The sequence below is a fragment of the Vombatus ursinus genome, unplaced genomic scaffold (genome assembly GCF_900497805.2).
Source record: "Vombatus ursinus unplaced genomic scaffold, bare-nosed wombat genome assembly UNPS02014959.1, whole genome shotgun sequence".
Classification (NCBI taxonomy): domain Eukaryota; kingdom Metazoa; phylum Chordata; class Mammalia; order Diprotodontia; family Vombatidae; genus Vombatus; species Vombatus ursinus.
This window is the reverse complement of record NW_020954737.1, coordinates 1,286,048-1,313,237: the sequence shown is the minus strand read 5'-3', so window position 1 is coordinate 1,313,237 and position 27,190 is coordinate 1,286,048. Positions and strand designations below refer to the sequence as shown.

The 27,190-nt window shown below is 37.2% G+C and overlaps 1 protein-coding gene across 1 annotated transcript in view; it reads left to right on the top strand.

Annotated features, from left to right (window-relative positions):
• The window catches only part of POLQ (DNA polymerase theta), a 119,858-nt gene that overhangs the window by 46,826 nt on the left and 45,842 nt on the right, over positions 1–27,190 (top strand). The window contains exons 13-21 of the mRNA XM_027845167.1: positions 2,106–2,299; positions 3,246–3,370; positions 7,297–7,540; positions 12,064–15,233; positions 18,795–18,938; positions 19,927–20,123; positions 20,386–20,626; positions 23,747–23,940; positions 25,483–25,611. Coding sequence (XP_027700968.1) covers positions 2,106–2,299; positions 3,246–3,370; positions 7,297–7,540; positions 12,064–15,233; positions 18,795–18,938; positions 19,927–20,123; positions 20,386–20,626; positions 23,747–23,940; positions 25,483–25,611 — 4,638 coding nt within the window. The remainder of the gene's footprint in view (positions 1–2,105; positions 2,300–3,245; positions 3,371–7,296; positions 7,541–12,063; positions 15,234–18,794; positions 18,939–19,926; positions 20,124–20,385; positions 20,627–23,746; positions 23,941–25,482; positions 25,612–27,190) is intronic.

The window sequence follows — 27,190 nt, the reverse complement described above, 5'->3', positions numbered from 1 at the left end:
TGACTATTTTTTTCCATTGCCTAAGGAAGCAGCCTTGAGGCTTGTTCCTCAAGGGAGGACAGTGGAGTCTTTGCTTGGAAGAGTTTCTAAATTTCTCCATATGAATTACGGACCTCGATAGAAGTGGCAGTTGAGGAAACTTCACTAAGATTCTAGTGTTGAAGAGAAAAAGCATCGATTTATCAAAATAGAATGTCCCCAATTTTTTTTAACTCCCTTTTATGCCTAGTTTTCCTCCATTAGAATGTAAGCTCATTAGGGCCAGGCACTGACTTTTCTTTTTGCTCCTGTTTGTATTTCCAACTCTTATCACAGTGTCTGGCACATAATAAGTATTTAACAAATGCTTGTAGCTTGTAACTTGCCTGTCTTGCCTATATATATGCGTTCATTTGCTGGGAGGCAATAACATTTCATTTACATTCACAGATGAAGGTTGGCACTTGCAGTTACAAGACTCCTAAACAGAACACATTTACTTATGCACTTTATCAGTATGGGTGTTTTGCAGAGACTGGAAGTTATGGAATGAATTGTAGCAGTCACAGTTTTGTTGACCTAACTGTACCTATGCTATAATCCTTCTGTTGTTACTGGTTTTTTTTTTCTGTTGATTTATCTGTTTATGTTCAAGGTATTTGAGCTTACTTCCTTCTAGAATCTTTGGTACTTCCTCTCCCCACCCCTTCCCCTCTTATTTTCCTTATCACGCAGGTCTATCTCCCTTCTCTCTGTTTGTGGTTTCTTAGGAGGTTAGATTTCAAAGTATCTCAGCCTTTTCCGAGACTTTGCAATTTGTGGTTCACCAGCCTACATCTTTGGGCCAGCTGACTTTTGGGTGGTCAAAACTGGCCCTACCTGGATGCCATGTTCACAGCTCCCTATGTGCATGCATAGTGTTGTGTCCTGGTGACCTGTCTCACTCTTTCTGTTACTTAGCTCTTTGACCTCCCACTGGCAGTTCAGAGCCTTCTGATACCAACAGTTCAGAGCCTGCTTTCCCTGGTATTGGCAGTTCAGAGCTTTGCAGCATTGGTACTTCCAGATTGTAGCCCCTAGCAGGCTTTTGATTCTGAAGGGCTACGGACAAACTGGCCGGAGAGGCCTGAAGAAGCTTCCATACCTGAAGTCAGGTTGTTCATGGTGCTGGAAAGAGGAAGGGGGAACCATGTTGTAGGGGTGGGTTTTGATGTAAGCCTGTGTCTTGTCCTGGGGTCTGCACGTGTAGCCTTACTGCTGGCAGCATGGGAGGTGGGGGAGGGGTGCTGAGTGAGCTAAGGGTCAGTTCCTGGGGCTTGTTTTTTCTTGTTTTTCTTTTTGTTTTTTGTTTTTCAGTCTTCTTTTGGATCATTTGTGTCTTAGACCTTGGAAACTGCTAAAGTTGCTTTATCTTTGGTATATAATTTCTGTTTTGGGGAGGTTTGGGAGATTGTGAGGATTGGAGAAAATGTGTAGTCCACCATCTTGTTGCTTACGTGACCTAGCAATGGTGATGTCTTTAATAGAACTATGGATGACTGGAAGAGGCCTAGATTTGGGAGAGACAGATAATGACATCTGTTTTGGACGTGTTAAGTTTGAGATGACTCAGGGACATCATTTATTGCATTATTGATTTAAAATTGGAAGGGACCTTCAAGAACAGGTATTCTGCTCCCTCTGCTCCCTCTCCTCCCCTACTCCCAATTGTACAGATAAAGTCACTGGAGCGCAAAGAGTTGAAGGGATTTCCCCATAGCCACACAGGTAAAGCTGTGTCTGAATCTGAGTTCCCTGACTCCAAATATTTCTATTATACTCTGCTGCTTCAGATAATGCACAGTGGTTCTGAGGAAGAGCTTGAGGGATGTTTGTGAGCACGGTGTTTGTTTTTGGACTTAGTGGCATGAATTTTGGCAATTTAGAAGCATTTTTGCTTACATATAGGTTTTTGGTTCATGTTCTGGATAGTTGAGATATGAAATGTTTAGAAATGTAGTTTTGCAAAACTTATTTTAACATGAAGTTGACCAATATGGTTCTACTCCTTTGTTAATGACATAGTTTTGTTACTTTCTACATAATTGTAATTTTCCATCCCTGTCTCTCCTTCCCCCCCTCCATAGGTTACTCCTTTGTATGAAAATTGGATAGCTATTGATTGGTACCGTTTTTTCTGTCTATGGGAGAAATTGCCCATCTCTCTGAAGAGGGTGGCAGAACTAGTGGGCATTGAAGAAAGTTTCTTGGCCCGTTCTGTAAAAGGAAGAATCGTAGCCAAAACTGAGAAACAGCACCGACAAATGGCCATCCATAAAAGGTAGTAGTATTTTTATTATCATAAGTCTCTTATTATCTAAGGATAGATAGCATTTTGATTTCTTTGTAGCAAATCTCACTTTGAATTTCTGAACTTCCTTATTGTTACAAATAAATTTCTCTTGAATTTGACTTATGCATTTCAGCAAGATCTGGAAGGGATGGCTTTTTTTTTTTTACAAGAAGAGGGGAATTATTCAAAGGCTTACTTTTGGGAAGGTGGACATTTTAGCTTCTCTTGACCTTGATAAATATGGTTGAGTTTGGTTTCATATTCCTCAAACATCATGTATTCCATATTAAAATGTAACTCCAAAAATTAATCCCAAATTTAACTGTAACTATGAGCTTAGGCTATATGCTATTGTGGGTTATTTGTGCCATTCTTTACTTTTTTTGTAGAGATGATAAAAATCTTACTTGGTTTTGACATAGAATTTTTAATCCAAGTGCAAATACAGGCTTCTTATAACATTCTGACAACTGTCCAGATTCTTTTGTTGATTTGAAATTTTTAGAGTGATACATTCCTTTATAACATTTCTATAATTAATAGTTTGAAGTTGGAAATCTTTTTTTATACAGATTTAGTTTCAATGATTAGACAGTTTAAAGCCTTTTGTAAGCATTATTTTCTTTCTCTTTATCCATTCTTCTGTTTAGTATTAGTGCCAGATTTGAGAGATTAACTTAAATTCATTATTTACAATTATTTACAACATTTATAAATAGCTTGGATTTTAATATTGAAAGAAACAGGTATCTGAGCATCTTTGGCCCTCAGGCCTATATTGTATGTCCTATAAAGCAGGGATCAAATGAACTAATAAATAATTTCATGCTATTGTGATAAAATAAAGCACTTTGCAAACATAAATTTATATACAAATGTGTGTATCACACATGAATGTTTTTTGCACATTTTCATATAGTGTTTGTCTTTACAGATTTTTCACTAGCCTTGTACTATTAGATTTAATCAGTGAAGTTCCCTTGAAGGATATTATTCAGAAATATGGTTGTAATCGTGGACAGATTCAGTCTCTACAACAATCAGCTGCAACTTATGCAGGTGAGTTAGAGAAATGGAGAGGGTTTTGCAAACCTCGCAGTTCTATATAAGTAGAATGAATATATAAATAAAAATAAATCTATATAAACAATTTTATATAAATATTTCAACATAAAGTTCTATACAAATAGTTGTTATTATTTCTAGGTCATTTTATTGCTACATTTGGTTATTGTTTTCTTATAGAGTATCTTCTGCATCTGTTGATATAACCATGTGGTATTTGATGTCTTTGATATAATCAAATATATAGATGGTTTTCCTGGTATTGAATTATCCATAGTTTCATCCCTGACATAAATGCAACTTGGTCATTATGAGTGATTTCTCAGATGAAGTGCTGTAGTACGTTTGACAGGATTTTATTTTAAAAATTTGAATTGTCATTCATTAATAATGTTGGTCTGTAGTTCTTTATTTTATTATTCCCTGATTTAGGTATTAGGGCTGAATTTTTTTGGTAGGATCCTTTTGTTGTTAATTTTGAATATATACCCTAAATCTGTTTGTTTGTTTTTTAAAGAGTTTCTTCTTTTCTTTCAGGGAGTTAGTTCTCTTAGACCTAGAGCTTCTTTGCACTGACTGATTCTTTTATTTAGAGAGGGTTTAGTTGTTGGAGGAGGGGCAGCTTTTCCCTCAGGCAGCTTCAGTTCCCTTCAAATGTTTATTTAGCAACTGATTGGTACAGACCCCTGTTCTGAGTTTAATATAAAGTTTACAGAATTTATAATTTAGTGGAGGACCAATATACTTCCACAGAGAGTACACAGTGATATGTGATAAGTGCATTGGATAAATTCTGACACAGAATGGCTTGAGGTGTGGAGAGGAAAAGGGTATTTATTACCAACAGAATTCTGGGACCTGGAAATCCCATTAAGAATCTCATTCTGTTTTGTTCCCCATGGACTTGACATTTTTAGATTCTTTCTTCTGCTTCTCTGGGGAGAGAAAAATACCCTATTGTGCATTGAAGGATGTGTATTTTTACATGTGTAGGCTTTTTTTAAAATGAAAGACTGGAAGAAAAGATGGAATTGTGCATAACTAGAGTGGGTAATAGAGTTAAGTTTTTGAAGAAGGAAAGAAGAGATTGGTGGGGAAGGAAATATTGAAGGTGCTAAAGGAGCAGAATGATTATTGTAGGATCAAGTTTTCTAGAAGGGTTAGAAAGGGCATTTATTGCAAGTAATGATAGATACTTGAAAGTGGTGTTGAATATACAACCCCAATAGCTTAATTCCATGTGAATAGGAAATATTATCCTTTAAAAAAGTTATTACCTTGAGGAATAGTTAACCTAAACAGTTCTCCTCCATCCTAATATGATTCTGTGTTTCTCAAAAAACATAAAAATGAAGTCTCTGAAATTATTTCAGTGTTAGAATAATGCCAGATTTTCTTTTACAAGAATGCACCATAAGTTTCAGAAGTTGCTGAGCTCTATTTTAGAATTAGTCTGTCAATATGCAGTTATTGAGTGCTTATTTTGTGGCAGGCACTGTGCTAAGTGCTGGGGGTATAAAGAAAGATACAGTCTCTGTTCTCAAGGAGCTCACAGTCTAATGAGGGAGATAAGATTCAAACACCTATGTACATCCAACTCATATACAAAATAAGTTGGAGATAATCAACAGAGAGAAGGCCCTAGCATTAAAGGGTGGGGGGAGATCAGGAAAGACTTCTTATAGAAGGTGAGATTTCATTGGCGACTTGAAGCAAGCCAGGAGGAGGAGATGAAAAGGGAGAGGAACTCCAGATATGGAGGTCAGCAAAGCCAGTGAAAATGTCTTCAGTTTTGGACATTTGATATTTAAGGTGTCCGTGGGACATTCGATTCTAGATGTCATATAGGCAGTTGGAGATGAGAGTCTGCAAGTTAAAAGAGAGATTAGGGCTAAATAAGTTGGTTTGAGAATCATCTGCATAGAGATGATAATTGAATCCATTGGAGCTGATGAGATCACAAAGTGAAGTAATATAGAAGGAGAAGAGAAGATGGCCCAGGACAGAGCCCTGGGGGACACCTAAGGTGCTAGGAGTGACTGAAGATCTAACTGCTTTTATACTGTAAGCATCTTCAGGCTAAAGAAACTCCATTTTTGTAAGCCTAGCATCTGAGATACTTTCTTGTATATAATAGGTCCTTAATAAATATATGTTGAGTTTAACATAATTGTTTTGTGTGTCCTTCATTCACTGCTACAGTTGTGGTACTCTCTGAAATTATTCCTGTATTAAAATAATACAAAATACCAAAACTCAAAATATTGTCTACTTCTAATTTTTACAGGTAAGCTGAATTTGTGAGAGGCAGTGTGGCTTTAGTGTATAGCGAACTGGCATTGGGGCCAGGAAAACATGAGTTCTCTAATACTTTTCCCTTAACCCCAAATGGATTTATGAGCCATGGCAAGTCACTTAACCTCTGAGTGCACTAGGAAACTGTAAGAGAAGGTGGCAACCTGCATTCTTCACTGGGGAATTTCCTATATGAATCAGATTACAGGTCCAGTCCCTATCCCTTTGTTATTTTAACTTTTACTTTTAAAAAACTAACAACTATTTGTTTTCACTTGTTTCCTCTTCCTCCCTTCCTTGAATTGAAGAAAAGTAGAACACTTTTTTTTGAGGCAATTAAGGGTAAGTGACTTGCCCCACTTCACATACTCATAAGTGTCAAGTGTCTGAGGACAGATTTGAACTCAGGTCTTCGATTTCAAGGCTGGTGTTCTATCCACTACACCACCTAGCCCCCTCAGAACACTGTTAACAAACATGCATAGTCAAGCAAAATAAATTCCTAAATTGGCCATGTCCAAAAATATATATTTCATTCTGTTTCTTGAGTCCATCAGTTCTGTCTTAGGAGATGGATGTTATGCTTCATCTTCAGTTCTTAGGAGTTTTGGTTTATCATTGCATTGATCAGTTCTGAAGTCTTTTAAAGTTATTTTTTTTTTTTACAATGTTGTTATTGTATAGATTATTCTTCTGGTTCTGCTCACTTCACTCTGCTTTGGTTCGTATAAGCCTTCCCAGGTTTCTCTGTGACAGTTCCTTACATCATTTCTTGTGGTGCATTTATATACCATTACACTTAAATACCATAATTTGTTTAGCCATTCTCCATATGGTAAATACTTCCTTAGTTTTCAGTTCTTTGGCCTTACAAAGAGTTGCTATAAATAATTTTGTACATATGGGTCTTTTCCCTTTTTTAAAATCTTTTGGGGTATAGGCCTAGTGGTAACATTACCAGGTCAAGGCTATAGTTTAGTGATATTCTGGGTATAGTTCCAAATTACTTTCCAGAATGGTGGTACCAGTTCACAACTCTGTCAGTAAATAGTGCATTAATATGTTTGTTTTTCCTTCAGCCCCTGCAGCTTTTGTCATTTTTCTTTTTTTGGTCGTCTTTGCCAATCTGATGAGTGTGAGTGACAATTGACTAATTATTAGAGGTTTAGTGCATTGTTTTTTGCTGTTGAGAGCTTGCTTTGCTGGCTTTTGTGGCTGTTCTTTGCTCTGGTATTTTGCCCCTTGGACCTCTCCCCATGTTCCTGTGCTGGATGACTTTGTACATTCTTGGCTAGATCCTCTCAACAGACCTTTGGCTATGTCCTGTCAAACTGAGGTGGGCAAACGATCTGTGGTTTTTTCTTCCATGGATTTTCTGTTCACTTTTCAGTCTAGTGCCCTTCCTTGACCTTTATTGGAATAATCATGGGAGAGAGCTGGATTGTACTGCTTCCTTATACTCTATCATCTTTGCTGGTTTCCCTATGTAAAATTTGTAGTGTTGTTTATCTGGGTATGTAATAGCTTAATGTTCTGGTGGGTTGTGGACAACATTATCTATAGAAGTATAAAATTAAGTCTGTAAAAGATTTTAATTTAAATCTATGTTGTTATAAATATTTCAGGGATGATAACCGTGTTTTCTAATCGTCTTGGCTGGCACAACATGGAACAACTGCTTTCTCAATTTCAGAAACGTCTTACATTTGGTGTCCAGAGGGAGCTGTGTGACTTAGTTCGGGTGTCTTTACTGAATGCACAGAGGGCCAGAGCTCTTTATACTGCTGGCTTTTTAACAGTGGCTGATCTTGCCCGAGGAAGTATTGCTGAGGTGGAAGCTGTTCTGAAAAATTCTTTACCATTCAGAAGGTGAGAAAAATCTTCAACTCACACTCTTCCCGAAGCAGTGATAAACAATGAAAAGAGCTCTCAATTAATTTTTAAGCAATGAATGGAGATGCATATCTAAGCATTATAGTGTATTATAGGGAGTCTCATAGCATATTGAAGCCATGAAAAATATGCCAAGCTACTCATGCTGGCAGTTTCTGGTGTCCGGAAATACAAGCTCACATATAATTTTAAAATTGCATAATTACAGAGAGGGACATAAACTAGATTATAGGCTTTTCCTTACATAAGAACAATGCCAAAGAATTGATCTTGGGCAGAAGAGAAATTAAGGCGGCTTTTCTTTCTCAGTTTGAGAATTGCTGACAGTACATGTGCAGATATACTTTTTTCATGGGTTTGCATCCTTAAAAACACATACTTCAGATTGATCATTGGGCATTAGTTAGAGGGTGCTAAGAAACCAATTTTTCTTCTTCATTTTAAGCATTGAAGTATAGGTGGGTATTTAGTTAGGAAGGAAGATGACAAGGATAGAGAACTGTGTTAACAGGTACTTGAAGGTAGGCACAAATTATGTCTAGAATATAGAGAATAGTCCATCGTGGCCCAAAATAATGTCTCCTAAACAAAGTTTATCATCATTTTGCCTAAATATGATCATCCCAATTTCATTATTTTTATTACTGTTTACTTAGTCTTGCTTGCTTGAAACCTTGATATTATCTGACTTTTCTCTCTTTCATACGTCATATATCATATATATAATCTCTTACTACTTCTTATCAATTCTAACGCCACAATATCTCTTGCATCTGTTCCTTCCTCTTTCTTTCAAGTACTTCAACTTCATTAAGGCCCTCATTACCACCTGCCAGGCCTACTGAAGGCTTTCCCACTTCCACTTTTTTTCCCTTCCATTCTATCCTTTGTACTGCTACCATATATCTAAATTCAGAAGGGAAAGGGAAATCATCATATTGAGAGCACATTAGATTAAATACTTGTGTGGGCTAGCTTAAGACCTTAACAACTGTTTTACGAGGAATATTGGTGTTGCAAGGGACCTTTGAAATTCTTGTCTAATTGGTACCAAAGCAAGAATCCCCCATATGGCCTATTTACCTGTTGTTGAGCATTTGCTTGCAGATAATAACTTTCCAAAGCAACCTATTTATAACATTGTTTCTATGGGAAAATGTGGGTTATTCTTGACTTGCTTATTACTATCTGTAAGCTTGTACAGTTAGATTCAACAGAGTTTTGGTGTTAAAGGAAAGGTTGAGACTCAGGTTGATATTGGTTACATTTTAGGATGGCAAGGAAGACAGGTACACTCAGAAACACAATACTAGCCTGGGAGGGGCCCCAGTGTAGTATGGTCTATTCTGATGTAATCGTGTAGGTTTGAGAGAGATTGGTAAATAAATCTTTTTTTGGGGGGGGGGAGAGGAGGGGGGTAGAGTTGAGCCTGTGATTTCATCAGTCTAGGAAACACTTAGTGTAGAAATTCCCTCAGCCTCAAGTCCATAATTCATCTATAACCTATAGTGCTAGAGGGTTGCCTAGAGTGATGAAAGTACGATGAAAATTAAGTGACTCGCTTATGGTTACAAAGCGAGCGTGTTTCAGAGGTGGAGATTGAATTCGTCTTCCTGAATTTAAGTCTGTAAAATAAGATATACCATATCATATCAATCATATCAATAAACATTTATTAAGCACCTACTATGTGCTGAACAATATGCTAAGTGCTGAGGTACAAAGAAAGACAGAAACAGCCCCTGCTCTCAAGGGTCTTAGTAGTGGAGACAACATGCAAACAACTGTTTACAAACAAGATGTACACAGGCTGAGATAATCTCAGAGGGAAGGCAGGAAGATTATGGAAAACTACGAAAGTCTTCTTGTAAAAGGTGGGGTTTAACTGAGACTTGAAGGAAGCCAGGAAATCCAGGAGGCAAAGGTGGGGATGGAGAGCATTACAGGCCTGAGGATGACCAATGTCTGTGCCTGCAGTGGTGAGATGGAGTGTCATGTGTGGGGAATGATAGGAGGCCACTGTCTCAAGATCACTGATTAAGTGTGTGTAGGCAGTTGTGACAGGTAGTGGCATTGGGGGTCAGAGGAGAGAAGATTAGAAAGATAGGAAGGGACCAGTTTATGAAAGGTTTTGAATGCCGAACAGGATTTGATATTTTACCCTGGAGACAATAGGGGAGTTACTGGAGCTGTTTGAATTGGGGTGAGGGGGAGTAGTGTGACAAGGTCAGACTTGTGCTTTTGGAAGGTCAGTGTGACAGCTGAATGGAAGATGGACCGGAATGGGGAAAGATATGAGCCAGGGACAATGATCAGTAAGCTTTTACAGTAATCCTGGTGTGTGGTAATGAGAGACTTCACTGGAGTATGCCAGTGTCAGAGCGGCAGGGACAGGCAGAGACGTTATGAAGGCAGAATTGACAGGACTTGGCAACTGATTGGATATAGAGAGTGAGAGAGAGGTGAAGACTCCTCAGTGAGAAGCTGAGTATGACACCGAGTTTTGAGCCTGGGTAACTGGGAGGGTGATTGGTACTCACCAAAGTAATAGGAAAGTTTGTAAGAGGGGAGGCTTTGTTCAGTTTTGGACTTATGAAGTTTAAAATATCTCTGGGACATCCAGTTTGAGATGTCCAATAGGCAGCTAGAGATATGACACTAGAAAAGAGGAGAGAGGTTAGGGCCGGACAAATAGATCTGAGAATTATCTGCGTAGTGATGACAGTTGAATCAATGGGAGTTGAAATCATCAAATGAAATATTATAGAGGGAGTAGAAAAGAGGGCCTAGCACAGAACCTTGGTGGACACCTATGATTATTAGCAAGTGAGATCTGGATAAAAATCTAGGGAATGAGACTGAGACGGAGTGGTCAGATATGTAGGAGGAGAACCAGGAGAGAGCAGTGTAATGAAAACTTAGAGAGAGGAGAATATCAGGAAGAAAGGGGTGCTCAACAGTGTCTAAGGCTGCAGAAAAGTCAAGATAGATGAGGATTTAGATAAAGCCATATAGATTTGGCAATTAAGAGATCTTGGGTAATTTTAGGGAGAACAATTTCAGTTAACTACAAAGAGTTAAAAAGAGAGTGAGAGGGAACAAGGTGGAGGCATCTATTGCAGACGGCTTTCCCAAGGAATTTAGTTACAAAAGGGAGGAGAGATTATAGTACAATAGCTCACAGGGGTAGTGGATCAACTGAGGGTTTCTTAAGGATAAGAAGGCATGAGAATGTTCATTGGCAGTAGGGAAAGAACCAGAAAGCAGGGGAGGGATTTCTTGGTTTAGTCCTTGGTACATGTCATGCTTACTAATCACTGGTGTTCTCCAGGGCTCTATCTTGGGCACAAGTTTAGATGTTTAGCAGATTGTCATTGTCTTCTCTTCAAAATCATTGTTGCCCTCTTTGCTAATAAGGAATTGAAAAGAACACAGGCGTCAAATGCATGAGCATTATATTTATATACCTGCTATACCTAGATTCTTGAACGAAAGAATGAATGTGCCTTTTATTAAGCACTACTGTGTGTAACACACTGTGCTGAGTTCTGGCAGTTCAAAGATAAAAGTAAAATGGTCCCTCTTCTTAAGGAGCTCTCATTCTAATGAAGAAGATGATGTATATCGTTTAAGGTTTAAGGAAGGTTTAAGTTGCAAGTCATGTAGAAAGATCCCATGGTCCTTAGGGAACAATAACAAAGCAGATGACACTGCCTCTTCTTTAATATCTTTTCTGCTCCTAAAATCCTATCAGTTGCTGATGCTGAACCATCTGTAGGTGCTAAGGACTTCAGTGGCAGAACTTTCTTTCCTGGGTCTTCAGTAGCTGTGGCTGTAGCGTCTGCCACAGCAGTTGTCAGGCTGCATCTTCCCAGGATGATGGCTATGAGAACTGGTCTGGAAGCAGGAGTGGTGGTCTGGAGGGTGCTGCCATTCCCAAGGGTCTTGTGCCTGTCATATCTGTTGTTTCCAGAGAGCCCCTGTTTTTCTTGCTTTTTGATCTTTTTCTGAAACTCACATGTTTAGGTAGTAATAAGAAAGACCTGGATTTATTTCCCATTCATTATTATCTACAGTAATGCTGTTATTATTCATACTACCATTTATTAGCATGAAAATAAATGCTTTGTTGATAAAGAGTACTCCTTTGACTTCCAGGACCTAAGACTGATGTGGGTACTCTTTGTAGCAGTGTAGTTAAAAACTGTGTCGTGTTTTAGTGGGTAGATGGTGTTCATTAGTTATAGTTCCCCTCACCCCCTCACCGTAATCCCCTGGTGGCTTCACTTTCTGGTGAGAAAACTTCCTTACTATTTACAAATGCTAACTGTATTTGGAATATTTTTTTTAAAGCTGTATATGCCAGAATACACTATATAAAATTTTTTTCTGATTCCATTTGAAAATCAAAAGATATGTTAAACAGTGTGTGTGTTATCTTGAGTAAGTATATTATTGGCCCTTCAAGAAAGTTTCTTTATTCTTCATGTCTTCCTCAGTGTCCGCAAGGCAGTAGAGGAAGATGAGGAGGCAGCAGAGGAACGTCGGAATATTCGAACTATCTGGATAGCTGGGAGAAAGGGTTTAACTGAAAGAGAAGCCGCAGTTCTTATTGTGAAGGAAGCCAAAATGATTTTGCAGCAGGAGTTAGCCGAAATGGGAGTGCAGTGGAATCCAGACTCTTTTTTAAACTCTGAAACCTATTCAACAAGCAGCAGTGAATCAGAAGTGGAGGACCTAAAATCTAGGAAGCATGCCAAATGCTTATTTAAAAGACCCAAAGTATCAAAGAGAGAAACCAGAATTCCTTTTGGTGAGTCTCTTACTAAGAATACACCCAATACTGTACAAAGTTCTCAGAGGGACAAAATGCCTGCCAACACTTCAAATTATACTCTTCAAGATGGAAATCAAGAACTTCAGCTACATGTTGAAATGAAAAGTGATGAGTTTGTTCCTAGAGCAAAAAGATTTCCATTTTTGGATACAAGTAAAGATAAGATTGTCACTACTGCGAATGAAAGAAAGTCAGGCATTGAGAAAATTCCTAAAACATTCTCTGATGAAAAAAGGAAAAGATCAACTTTAAATTTCAGTTCCAAAAAACTGTTCAAAACACCTCAGTATCAGAATCAAAGCAAGCATGAGAACCAATTTGAAGTTAGATGCAATGTCAAAGACTCTAGGACACACAGAATTGGTTCACCAACTATTACTACATTCAGCTTTGGTACTGTTAAAGATTTACTCACTTCAGATGAAAAGAGTACAGAGTTTCAAAATCCAGGGTCTTCTGCTCAAAATGACTCTTTGGGCAGTAATCTCAAATATTTCAAACACAAAACACCACACCTTCCACGAACAGAGGAAAGTTGTTCAAGGAACAAAAGAACCAAAGACCCTATTTCAGAAGATTTCATCATAGAATCTCAAACAGAAGATAATTCTGGACAAGCCCCGAGGATTGCTGGGAATAATGTAGTGGGGGAAGCCAAACTAAACACAGAAATAATGACCAACGTTTTGATGGATAATAATCATATGAAAAGTCAGAGAGTTTATGGGGAGCACATCAATACCAATCCAATTATAAATTGCCCTGAAAAGAGACCAGTTGCACATACAAAAGTCTGTGTCAAAGAGGAAGTATTGTTAGGCAGAGAACCACACAGGAAAACAGGCTCCAGTTATACAAACACAGATAAAAATGTTGCTGTTAGCAAATGGGAAGGTGGAAAGTCTGCTGCTGATGAAAATAACCCCAGACGTTTTCAGCCACCAGAAAACAACGTAAGCCGACCCAAGGTGCCCAATGGAATATCATTACAGGGTGGAGCTGTGGATAAAGGAGACTTGCATGAAAATGATCCAAAGGCCTCTGGAGTGAAAAAAAAAGCAGGTGCTTATGTTACAAGTGAAACTAAAAATAATCAGTCTTCTGACTTAGGCTTAGGCCTTAGGGACTTTGATGATAGTTTCCACCTGGATACTCAGACAGAGAAAATAATACAACAGATGGCAGCTGAAACTGCAAAACAAGAAGGAGCAAAGGACATAAACCTAGCAACAATGTTGACCCAGAAGAGCTCAAGAAGACAAGGCTCTCCTAGCATTTCACAAAATGAACATATTATTTATGCCAATGTAGGATCAACCATAGGAATGAGAAAAATGGATCATTCAAGTCTTAAGATTGTAGATACTAAGAAGAAAACCACTGAGTCACATGGTGTTAAAGTCCTGACTCTAGAAAGCCCTCCAGTGAAATTGAGAGAAAATTACTTTTCTTTTAAAGGGAATGAAAATTCTATCACTGACTCCCAATTAAATAGTTTTCTTCAGGGTTATCAAACACAAGATTCAGTGGAATCAGCCATGTCCCCAGGTTTTCAAAAGAGAGCTTCAGCTGGCAGAGAGGCAAATTGCCCACCCATTTTTGAAACAAGTTTGAATATGAGTGATAGTTTACTCTTCGATAGTTTTAATGAAGATTTAGAAAAATATGAAGTAAAGGAGCAACAGCCAGACCTGCAAAAGAGTGTGCCTCCTTCTGAAATTACTTCCAGCCATTCCAGTGACATTTCGTGTCAGCAACCACATGAATCAATGGACCAAGCAGTTTTGAATCTATTACCAGTTGACGTGAAACAGGATATACAGCAGCAGTTTGCCTGTTTCAGTGATGAATCAATTATGTTCTCAGAAATAGATTCTTTTCAGATGGTGGAAGCTTTGGATGGTGCAGATTTATCTCTCATTCAAGAGCAGCCTGTCCCTGCAGTAACTCTTAGTAGATTAGAGCAAAGTAAGTCAGGAGTTATAAATGGTAATTACCCTAGATCACCATTAGATAGGATAGGTCAGGATGTAAATGCCCAAATAATTAAATCTACAGGAGAAAATAATGACAATCCAGTGATGTGGTCTGGAGCATCATTTGATTTAAGCCCAGGACTACAAAGCATTTTAGATAGATTGGAAAGTGATAAACCAAGTTTAATGAGTACAGAGTCATCTGCTTCGAAGGAAAAGCACATAGACTTAAATGACCAACAAGAAGTAGCCTCTGCTTGGCTAGCACAGGGAATGCCACCTTCTCCTAATGGCAAATTAAAAAACAACTTTGAAGTGTTGGAAAACAATGCTAGGATTCCAGCTTTTCATGGTAAAACTTCATCACCTTTGCTTTACAAGGAAAGCGACATTATTTCTGATCATCATCTAGAGAGTTATGCATTTTTACCTCCTTCACCCACTTCTATACCACCTACCGAGAATGGCCCATCACGAGTCCTTGGAACATCTGAAAAACTTGGGAAAGTCAAAATGGCTTTACAGAGAGATGAAAGTTACCCACTCAGTTCAATAGCAGATACTGAAGACCAAAATCTTAAACCACAAAATGGAAATAATCATATGAAAAACTACAGTCCTTCTAAAGGCACAGACCTCTCACTGAAGTTTTCACAAGATATGTCCCAATTAACTCTAGTCCCATGTAGTACTGAGATTTTGACCATCATTGATGTAGCAAGTGACCAAACTCTTTTTCGGACCTTCATCAAAGAATGGCAGTGCAAAAAGAGATTTTCCATTTCACTGGCTTGTGAAAAGGCTACTCGCCCTATGGGTCTCAAATCAATGGGTATAGGTGGTATATTTAAGCAAGGTAAATTTTTGTTCCTTTTTCCTTAAAAAATTTTTTTTTGTATATTGCTTGTGGATTATAGTAGAATATTGCCATTTCATTACCAGTTATTGAGTAGGTTATTTAGGTTTACATTTATGACCTTATTTAGAGGATGTTAGCATTACTACTATTAGTAATATGTAACTATTCCCTTTCTGCTATGTGGGATTAAATACTCGAGTGTTCTGAATATAAATTGTTTAAAAAACCCATTTTAAAATTGTTTTGAATTGGACACCATACGTTAACTAACAGATGATATGCCTGGCATAATATGGTTGAAAATGTATACAAGTTATTCCTTATTTTGATCCAGAGAGAGGTTAATAGGAATGGCAGAAACACTCTTACTATATTAATCACATTTATTATTTGTGTGATGAATTACATCTATAGTTTTAAATAATTATAAGAAAGTTTTTGAAGCCCAAGTTCAGAAATGTAAATCACATCTAACCATGTTATATTAAAATATTGCTGAATTTGCCATTAGAAAAAGAACAAAAAATATTAGTGTTCATTTGTATGGATGACGAAACTGAGGCTTACACTATCAGTGATCACCCAACTAGTGAGTGTCACAGGCAGGATTGGAAGCCGGGTCTCTGCTGACTTAGGGTCCTCAGTTTTACCCCAGTGCTATGTGTGTGTACAGATATGCCTCCATCGACCTTTTGTTTCCAAGGTGGGGGGCGGGGCGCAGAACTCTGCCTGAAGAGTGTTTTCTTAATATTTCTTTCTGTTTGGAGTTAGCAGTAGCCCCTAATTTGTTTTCCTCCTTCCCTCGCCAAGTCGGTATTAGTTTTTGCTCTATAATTTACAACTGAATGAATGAAAAGCATTTATTAAGCCCTTGCTATGTGCCAAACACTGTGTTAAGCTCTCGGGATTACAAATAAAAAAAGCCAGTCAGTCCCTGCTCTTAAGAGTTCACACAGTAATTGAGGGAGATTACATATGTAAAAAGAGTTGAACTGCACAGTTGAAGGAAAGTCCCAGAAGTCCTAAGGGTGCATCAGCAAGGTGGGTAGCAAGGCCCAGGAATCCTCAGGATGTATCAGATAAGAGTGCCCAGGGGTCTAGGCTTAGCAGTAAGGCAGATGGTTAAGGCCTTGAATCCTTTAGGATGCAGTGAAAAGCCATATGGCAAGTCCTGGTGGTGCTCAAAAACCACTGGCACAATGGATAGAATACTGGGCTGAGAGTCAGGAAAACGTGAGTTCAAATATGACATCAGACACTTACTAGCTCTGTGACCCTGGGTAGGTCATTTAACTTCTCTTTGCCTTAGTTTCCTTAGCTAAAAAATGAGGATAATAATAGCACTGATTTTCTAGGGTTGTTGTGAGGATCAAATGAGATAATAGTTGTAAAAGTGCTTAGCACAGTGTCTGGCACATAGTACGCACTTAATGCCACTTGTTGTTATATGTTATTATTGTTATTATCATTATTATCCATCTCACTACAAGGCTTATAGTTGGTGACTCCCAGCTCATCAACATGTTGTTCTTTCTGTTGCCAGCTCTGATATGAAGTAGGTGGCCCATAGTCATTATGGGAGGGGTAGAGTGAATATAATGTTCATTGGTTTATGGAAACTTGGACTAGTGAAATATTAGCTAACCCCTTAGAAACTGCCCAGTGTGCTCATCAAGGCAGGCTGCTTTGTTGATTATCTGCCTTATTTCTTTTCATAAACTTTCTGTTTATCTATTTGTTCACTTTCTCCCATTCATTAGACCATGTACTCTCTCGGCTATGCATTGTATAGTATAAAGAGCCCTAGAGTTTCAAGTCTTAGGATTCAAATCTCATCTCTGTCATTTACCATCTGAGTGACAGTGGACAAGTCACTTAATCTCCCTTGGTCACATTTCCCTCATTTATACAGTGAAGCAGTTATACTAGATGTCTTCTGAAGTACTTTTCAACTTTAGATCTGTGAGCCTAAAATCATTGTGTATTTTCATTGCTGTATAAGTCAAGTTGCATGTTTTCCAGAGATCCTGGTTACTTTGTTTTTGTGTGATGGAATCACTCCTGATCTACTTAGAAACTTTTTGGGGACAATCGTAGCTAATTTTTCCTACCTTGTCTCTCACTCTCACCACCTTGAAGGCAGTTGAGATCAGTGTCTCTCTACCCTACCCTGCTTTATTCTTTGCCCCACTTTCCTCCTCCTCCCCTTGCCATCCCACAAGTCAGTGTGCCAGGCATTGTGTTAGGTATTAGGGACACAAAGAAATGCAAAAAACAGTCCCTTCTCTCAAAGAGTTTCATCTCTCCCACCACAATACTTCTTATTAAATCCTCAATTTCCTGGAAAAATTGGCTGCATGAACCATATCACAATTAAGATAATCCAGGGATCTGTGGTGTTTTTTGTTTAAGAAGATCATCTGATCATGTCCCTATGTAGTGTAGTATAGTAGTTTTCCCATCTTTTCACATGAACCTCCAGGATTGTAGTAGTTGTAATATTATGTCCATTGATTAAGAAAATACATAATGCCTAAATACTATTGTGAATGCAATGATGCCTTTAAATGAATTTGTCTTTTGTTAATCAGAGTATGCCCACATGTATTTGAAAAAAAAAAAGGAATATGTGTAGCATAGTATCATAGAGACAAAGCTGGTAGGGATCTCAGAAATCATTTGGCTAATTCCTTTTTTGAGATCAGTATGCTGAGACTCGGAGGGTGAGTTGCACTCTGTCACATAGTAAGCAGCAAAGCTAGATTTTTAAATCAAAGTTCTTTCACTACAAATACAGTGCTCTTCTGTGCCATGCAGTCTACAGAAATTTTTTCTGATTTTTGAATTTATGGGCCTTTGGTTTAACAAAGTAGCAAGATAGAAATTAAGTCAAAAGAAATCATCAGGATCTTTATAGAATACTAATAAAAATTACTAGGAAACCAGGGAAAGAAGAATTCTATTCAGCATCACTGCAAAATGAACAAAATATTTAGTAGTTACCCTATCTAGACCCACTCTGGGTATATAGTCTAGATAAGCAAGACTCAGAAGCAAGTGAACACAGTTGCTTAGTGTTCAGTAAATTACTTGGGAAAGAAAAGAATTTCTGGAAAACTAAAAAAGTAGTTTGGCAGAAAACAAGGTTATACTGGCATCTCACAACACATACAAAATGGATACATGCAGCCTGAAATATAAAGAGTTACCCAGAGAAAAAAATAAAAAATGGAGAGATGTACCTTTTTACAGTTATGATTAGAGGGAGGCTTCATTACCAAATAGAATAGAATGGATCAAAGAAGACAAAACAAAATTTTAAGACTTGCATGAACAAAATCAATGCAACTCGAATAAGAGAAACTATCAAGTGGGAAAATACCTTTGTGTCAAATATCTCTGATGAGAGTAAGGTGCAGATGTAGATAGAATCAAAAATTGTATAAAACAAAAGCATGGTTTGACATGTCAGGTATATAGGTTTTTAATTAAATTTTTAGTAACAAACTGCTTTTATAGGTAACTTTTATAATTTTACTTCATTTTATCTTCATTTAGTAAGATCACCTGAACTAATACCAGTTACAGATGATGGGTTTCCTGTTAAAGGCCATGAAGACATCTTGCTGGTTGGACTGGCTGTGTGCTGGGGTGAAAGGGATGCCTACTATTTGTCACTGCAACAAGAAGAAAACCATTCTGGTAAGTTAGCATCATTTAGTTATATTGAGGATTGTGTAGTTTTGTGGGGGCTCTTTCAGGATATTCATATTTTTTTAGGTGGATTCTGTGATCCTGACCTAGATTATATTCGTGATGAAAGTAACAAAATAATTTTTGGCGGACAGCCAGGATATGTGTTTGCATGTGTTTAAAATTGTTGGGGCAGCTAGATGGTGCAGTAGATAGAGCACCAGCCCTGGATTTGGGAGGACCTGAGTTCAAATCCAGCTTTGGACACATAACACTTACTAGCTGTATGACCCTGGGCAAGTCACTTAACCCCATTGCCTAGCCAAAAAAAAAACAAAAAACCCAACAACAACAAAACAAAACTGTCTACTTCCCTTTTCTCAATAGAGAGATTCAAGATTGCCTAGTTGCACCTGTTGTACACACTGTCAGATGTGGTTGCTTTGCCAGTAAATTTTATGTAACTGTTTTTTGATACAAGAGAGAGTTCAATGGGAGCATAAAGGTAGTGAGAAATAACTGATATTTTAAAAAAGGCATCAGTTTTTTTAAAAAGAAAGAAAAAAATCAGATGCAGCAAAAAAAAAAAAGGTGCTCATGAGATGTTTGATTTTGTAGTTTATCTGATGCAAGTTGCATTTCCTCAGTTAAATATAAATTCCTGGAGGGAGAGAGTGGTTTCATTTTTGTCTTTTTATCCCTATTACCTAACAAAGCGTCTTCTATACAGTAGGTATTGAATAAATGTTTTCTTGAATTGAACTGATGGACCTGTGTTCTGGGATGATGGGAGCCCAAGACCACCTTCTTAGCTTACTTCTCAGAATTCTGACTATTTTGTGGTAGTCTCAATTTAATGTTATTTCTTCCCTCCCCATCCTTTGAGCTGATTGAAACAGAAACCTTTTATTCATGCAGTAGGTGTTTAAAAAGTGTTTGCTGAATTGGATTGCCTCAACTAATGGCATATATTTTTCCCTTTAAAAACTCTTTTTAGAAATCAGTGCCAGTTTAGCACCACCTTCTTTGGATCCAAACCTGACTGTGAATGAGAGACTATGGCAGATTCAGGCTTGTTTGCAGCAAATCTCTATGAAAGAAGGTTCAGTTATCATCTACAACTTCATCCAGAACTATAAGATACTACTTCTGTCTTGTGGCATTTCTCTGGCAGGAAGTTTTGAAGATCCAAAGGTTTGAAGTCTTTCTCAATTTATTTTTCTTTACTTAAAAAAGTGATACTGGTTAGAGTTTTTAAATTTTAATTAATTAATTTAATTAACTTTAATTAATATTGAGCTGGTCCTGCTCTTATTGGCATTGGAAATTCATTTAGTTTCTTATGTTGTCTTCTACTTTTTGGCTAGCAACAGGGAAGGGCGGTCAAGAATAGGTTGCTTCTTTTTGGTCATATTTACATATTTTTATAAAATACTCAGGTACATTTCATTTTCAGGTGGCCTGCTGGTTACTAGATCCTGACTCTAAAGAGCCAACACTGCACAATATAGTTACAAGCTTTCTTTCTCATGAGCTACCATTATTGGAGGGGATAGAAACGGGCCAAGGCATTCAAAACCTGGGACTGAATACCAGCGATAACCACTCTGGCCGATACAAAGCAGCCATCGAATCTATTCTCATCTTCAATTCTATGACTAGACTCAATTTGCTGTTAGAAAAAGAAAAGCTACAAGGTAAGAGTCTCAGGAAACAAATTTCTCAATGTTTTGATAATGCCAAAGATAAGGAGGGTGATGAGGAGAGGAGCAGGAGAGAAGATGCTGGCTTGTGACCTTCCTTACACAACATCCCAGAACATTTCACATCCCAGAATACATGGGCATCCTTTGGTGCAGAAGAGGAAGTCATGGGATCATAGTTTTAGAGCTAGAAGAGACCTCAGAGATCATTTTAGTCCAACTTACTCATTTTAAAGTTTAAAAAATACTGAGAGATGAAGTAGTTTGTCCAAGGTCATGGTGGTAGCCTGTGGCAGAGCTGAAATGTGAACCCAGATCCTGTGACTCCAAATCCAGTGTTCTTTCTACTGTACCATATTGCCTAAAAATACACATTCTGAGCTAGGTACACATTTTCTATAAATAGAATCACATGAAAGGCACAATTATTTATATATTTTTATTTTTTTCAAGAATGCAACTATGAAAGAATAATGTTTTTGTTTGCACGAAACACTCTATATCTAAATGTATGTGCCTTGGTAATTATTGGTAAAAGAGGCCAGACTTGTCTCTTGAATGTTATTAGTTATTATGTATAAATTACAGACTATATCATAAATGAGTTTTTTTTGGTGGAGGTAGGTCCAGACCCCTGATTATTTTCTGTAGAGGTAATTCCCTATCAGGAAAACCTCCCCACATGTCAGATACAGCAGTTCTCTGCCTTGTGGAAGTGGAATCAGATTTGTTTTCTTCGACTTCAGCAGACCAGAACTGGAACCAGGGGGTAAAAGCTGCAAAGAGACAAGTTCAGATGATGTAAAGACTTCCTAACTAATAGACTTTTCTAAAAGTGAAATTGGCTCTTTGGGAATTTTGTGGGTTGTCCCTTCCCACTAACCCTCTATCTCCCCTCCCTTCCTATTGAAGATCTTCAAGCAAAGACTGCATGGTACTTGTTAAGTATAGTGGAACAAAGATTATTTTTTCAGGTATTGTTGGACTAGCTGGACACTGAGGTCCCCTCTTATTGGAAAATGCTTTGATTTTTTGTGCTTACACTGCCATACTATCTCTGCATTCAGTCAATATTTATTATTATTGAAACTTTTTCTTTTTTCAAAGCTTTGTTTGACTTCTGTAGAAAAGTTACATTATTTCATGGAACTTCTTTATTAAAACAGGTATTTGTCTGACCACTCAAATGAACTTAATAGTGGGTGACCAGTGCTGTTAAAAGCCATCTTAAAAGAAAAAAAACAAAAAAACAAAATAAAAGCCATTTTACATGATCAGAGATATATACATTCAGAGCTGGAGTCCATATGCTTCACAGCCTAGCTCCAAATAGGGTAGAATTGTATAATCTTGACATTAAGAGGGGCCTGAGGATTCACATAATCCAGTTTCTGAACAAATGTAAAATTACTTTGTACAATATGACTAGGAAATCATCCTTTACCTACTGGTTGAATCCATTAAATCACTAAAAACTCATTATTGTGTTGCATAGCTCTAAATCTTTCTGTACCTATGTAACTTCCATTCATTAGGTCCTTTTTCTCTATTTTGGAACAACACAGAACTTTGTTTTTTCCTGGTCAAACATCCTCATTTCTTTCAAGTGTTTCTTATATGAAATGACTTAATCCTAATATCATCATTGTTTATTTCCTATGAACCATTTCAAATTTGTATCACCCTAAGAACTAATAATGTTAGGTAGATAAGTAAGACTCACAAAGATAATGACTTCTGTAAGTGGAAATCATTCACAATTGAGCACTTAGATCTAAATATATTCCTTGTCCCCCATTTACATAATAAAGCTTATTATAGTTGCTTTTCAGCTTATCCCATTTGAGTTTGAAAATAACATCCATAACAATTCACATGGCAGTTACCCTTGCCTTCCATGAAGTTTTGCAATGTTCCTTTGTATCCATGTTGATAAGTACATAGGAAACTTTGAGAGAGGAACAGAAGTGTCTTAATTGTAGTCCTTTTCTTCTCTAAATTACATGCTAAACATGACTGATATGAGTAACCTCATCTAAATTCCCCTATTGCCTCAGTGCCAAAAGTTAATTGGTCCTGATCAGTCACCTAAAACTCAGTGAATGGAGTGCTGGACCAGGATTCAGGAAGGCTAGAGTTCAAATCCAGCCTTTAGACACTCATTAATTGTGTAACTTTGAGCAGGTCACAACTTCTGCCTGCCTTGTTTCCTCATCTTTAAAATTGGAATAATAACAAGCAACCTCCCAGGGTTGTTGTGAAGGTCAATTGAGATGATTGTGAAGCACTTAGCATAGTACCTGGCACATAACATGTGCTATGTAAATATTAGCTATGATTATTATTATTACAAAACTATTTGTTATAGCTTAGTTTCAGGGAAGCCTAAATTTATCCTATGCTTTTAGCTAGTGAACCAGTGGCTGTGGCATTATCATTATAAAGCTTAGTTGCCACAATAATCAATCTATGAAGCAAGTTGTATGAAACAGTTAAATGAATTCTTATTATGCACTTTTTCACCTAAAACTTACTTACTCAAGGCAAGAGTCTTGATTTTGCTTCGAATTGCTATAGAGCTTAATTCCAGCCTGAACAAAAATCCTTTGAAGTCTAGTCTTCCAAAAATGCTACTTAATCAGAGGGGGTCAGATTGGTTAAATTCAGATACAGAGTACCATTAGTTATTTCCTCCATCCTGAATGTTGTTGAATAATAATCAAGTATACATACCCACTTTGAAATAAATATTATTACTGATTTGTGGTTAATTTGACAAAGATATCTATCTCCTTCAGGGAAATATTTTTTTTTTTACATTTGTAATCCTTTTTTTATACCAAATTATCATAACTTTTTCTATGATTCTCTCAGAAGAGGATGATACTGACTATGAGCGAAGATGTTTTCTGTCCATTTCTGTTTGCTTTGGTGAGTTTGTTTATAGTAGTGCTCAGGAAATTGAAACCTAAGGAAAAGCATAATTTAATAGGGTCATCTAAGAAACTTGACTACAGATGTGTATTAAATGCATTTTAGTAATGCAGTTGATTTAATCATTCATAACTGACAAGATATTAATGACTTTTGTGTGCTTTTCTTTTTTTCTTCCAGATGTTTTCTGTAAAGTAGAAATGCCCTCCCAGTATTGTTTGGCCTTACTGGAACTAAATGGTATAGGTTTTAGTACTGCAGAGTGTGAGAGTCAGAAACATGTCATGCAAGCCAAACTAAATGCAATTGAGGCTCAAGCCTATGAACTAGTAGGTCATAGCTTCTCCTTTACTTCTCCAGATGACATTGCTGAGGTTTGTACAGTGGGGATAAGATCAGTAAATAAGTACAATCTATGCCTTTTTATCATGGTGTTTTTAAAACGATCATGATTTTGTTTATTTTTAAATAAGTTTTTATTAATATGTTCTATTTCTTACATAATCATAGTTATCCTAAGTATTCCTCCCCTTTCCCCTCCCAGAGAGCTATCCTATGTAACAGGTGGCATTTTTTGAAGAGGAAAAGAAATAAACACAACTAATTGATATATTTAAAAAAAGTCCAAAAAGGGGGCAGCCAGGTGGTGCAGTGGATAGAGCACTGACCCTGGAGTCAGGAGGACCTGAGTTCAAATCTGGCCTCAGACAAATGATACTTACTGTGTGACTCTAGGCAAGTCACCTAACCCCGATTGCCTCACCTAAATAAATAAATAAATAAGTCCAAAAAACAGCAAAAAGAGATTCTGTTCCAGCCCCTTACTTTAATTCTGTGTGTATCTTTCTGTTTCAAGTGTATCTCTTGTAAAACAAGATAATGTATTTTAGTTTATAAATCATTCTATTTTCTCTTCTCTTTTATGGGTGAGTTTATCCCATTCATATTCACAGTTGTTATTGCTAACTGTCTATTTCCTTCCATTCTGTTCTCTTCTAGTCATCCTCTCTTTTTTTACATTGTCCTTCCTGAAGAGTCTGTATTGCTTTTGACCAGATGTTCAGTCCCTTACCATCCCCAGGCACTGCTGCTGTTTCATAGCCCACAACCAGTGCTGATTCTGCCTTGCCTTTGACCGTGTCTGTAAATCTCTCTTTCAGTCTTCTTAAGCTGCCTTTTTCTGGAAAAAAGTCACTCATTGTGACATTTTCTTGGCTTTCTTGCTCAGAATTCTGTTTGGTGTTTTCTGCCGTCATTTTACAGGAGAGGTTTTGGAGAAGGTTTGGCAGTTGTGATCTTTCACTCTGCCATCTTGACTCTGTCCTTATTTTGGAATTGTTAATTTTGCAACTGCTTCTTCCCACCCCCCCCAATCTCTTTCTCTGTCTTTCTCTCTGCCCCTCTCTCTCTCCACTTAAATGATTAAGTAGGTACACTGTTAAAATTCAAAAAAGATGTTGAATAATTAATTTTCTTTACTAAATATTCCTATATAGTATACTTAATACCTAGAGCAGGGATGGGGAATCTGTAGCCTTGAGGCCACATCTGGTCCTTTGACTGAATCCAAACTTCATAGAACAGATTAAGATGATTTGTTCTATGAAGTTCTGTGATGTTCTATGAAGTTCTTTGATATTCTATTTGTTCTATGATGTTTGGATTCAGTCAAAGGGCCACACTTGAGGACCTAGAGGGCCCTGTGTGGCCTCGAGGCCAAAAGTTCCCCATCCCTGATCTAGAGTCAAGTTTCTCTATACAGCCTATTTCCTCAGTCAGCTTTTTAAAGTACTTTCTGAATGACATCTTAATTTTAGGTCATCTTTAGTGTAATTCAGCTGTTTACCATATGATAGTTTATTTTGACCTTTCATTGATAAGATATTTGACTTAAAAAAATGCCATTTTTCTTTCAGGTTTTATTTCTGAAATTGAAATTACCACCAAATGGAGTTCAAGGAAACAAGAAAACTCTGGGTTCTACTAGAAGGATGATTACAAATGGACGTAGTACCAAGATAGGCAAGCAGTTCAGTGCTAGTAAGGTAATACTTTCAGGAAATTTTGCAGCAAAGTCAAAATTCTGTTTGGCGTTCTCCTAACTATTTGTTCACATAATTTTGGGATTCAGAATTAAGATTCAGAGTTAATGGTTCCTGACTTTTGAACTCACTCAGATAAAAATAGAAATACTGGTTACTTAGAAAGCCTATAAAACCAGTGGTGGCCATCATTGCTTGAATGAATAGATGAAAAATCATTTAAGAGTCTGTTTGTGTAGGGGCAGCTAGGTGGCGCAGTGGATAGAGCACCAGCCCTGAAGTCAGGAGGACCTGAGTTTAAATCCAGCCTCAGACCAAACACTTGACACTTACTAGCTGCGTGACCCTGGGCAAGTCACTTAACCCCAATTGCCTTAAAAAAAAAAAAGAGTCTGTTTGTGTACCACGTATGCTAGTTGCTGTGTATACAAATGGAAAAGTGACACAATAACTATTCTCCTAATAGGGAGTGACAACATATATAGGGGAGTAGAGGCCAGGGAAGGAAGTTTTAGTTTGGGAGCCATAAGAGTAAGAAGTGATAGCAGAGAGCAGTCAGTTGTCATACGTTTTCCAGAAATATTGGTAGTATTGATTTGATTGCTGTTACCAGAGCAAGAGGTGGAAAGTGGTGGTGGTAGGGAGCATGAAGTTGTGTGTGCCCAGTAGAAGGGCAGATGGAAGTTGTCTGGAGTGGATGAATGTGGAACGTGGTTAGGTGATAGATAAATTTGTATTCACTCAGCAGCAATACAGTTCAGCTCTAGTACAGTAAATCATCTAGAAAAGAAAAAAAGCAGAAAATCCTCATTATCTTTTCATAGCACTTAGGATCTATAACTGAGTGAGTTTAGTGTGTGCAGATAATGTCATGGAGATGAATTAAGATTTCCTAGGCACTGTGCCTTTATTTTGAGCATTGCTGTTGATCAATGGAGGTGTCTATTTTGGGTACCTTACGTTTAACAAGTCTTTGTTCAGGCATGGAAAATTGGGAGAAGTAAATATATGGCATATTAACATAATCTACTCAATTGTGTATTTTTAGCTAAACTCTAATTTATTAAGGAAATAGTGCATATGTTGATTAAATTTTCCTATAAGTAATATAATTCCTAATGTAAAACAAGTATTCAAAGAAAAGCAAAATTTCTAAGTATAAATAAATGCTATTATTGCTGCTTAATTATTCTAGGTACCGCTTATGTAACTTTGATTATTTTTATGTATCTAAGGGAATGTTTTAAACTTTCTCCATCTTCAGGACTATTTCAAGACACTTTTTACTGTTCTATTCTCTTTTTTATTAACTCATTTTTCGTTTTTATTCTGGACTTGACCAACACCAAATAAAATGAGCATTTCCATATACAAGTAAAACAGGAAGATTATACATGAATCTGCATGTGTACTATATTTATAATTGTCTTTTTATTTAAAAAAACTATTAATTTTTAGTTTTCAGTATTCACTTTCATAAGATTTTGAGTTTTAAATTTTCTTCCCCTTCTCCTCCCCCCTACCCAAGACTTCAATCTGATATAGGCTGTACTTATACATTCATATTAAAAATGTTTTCACA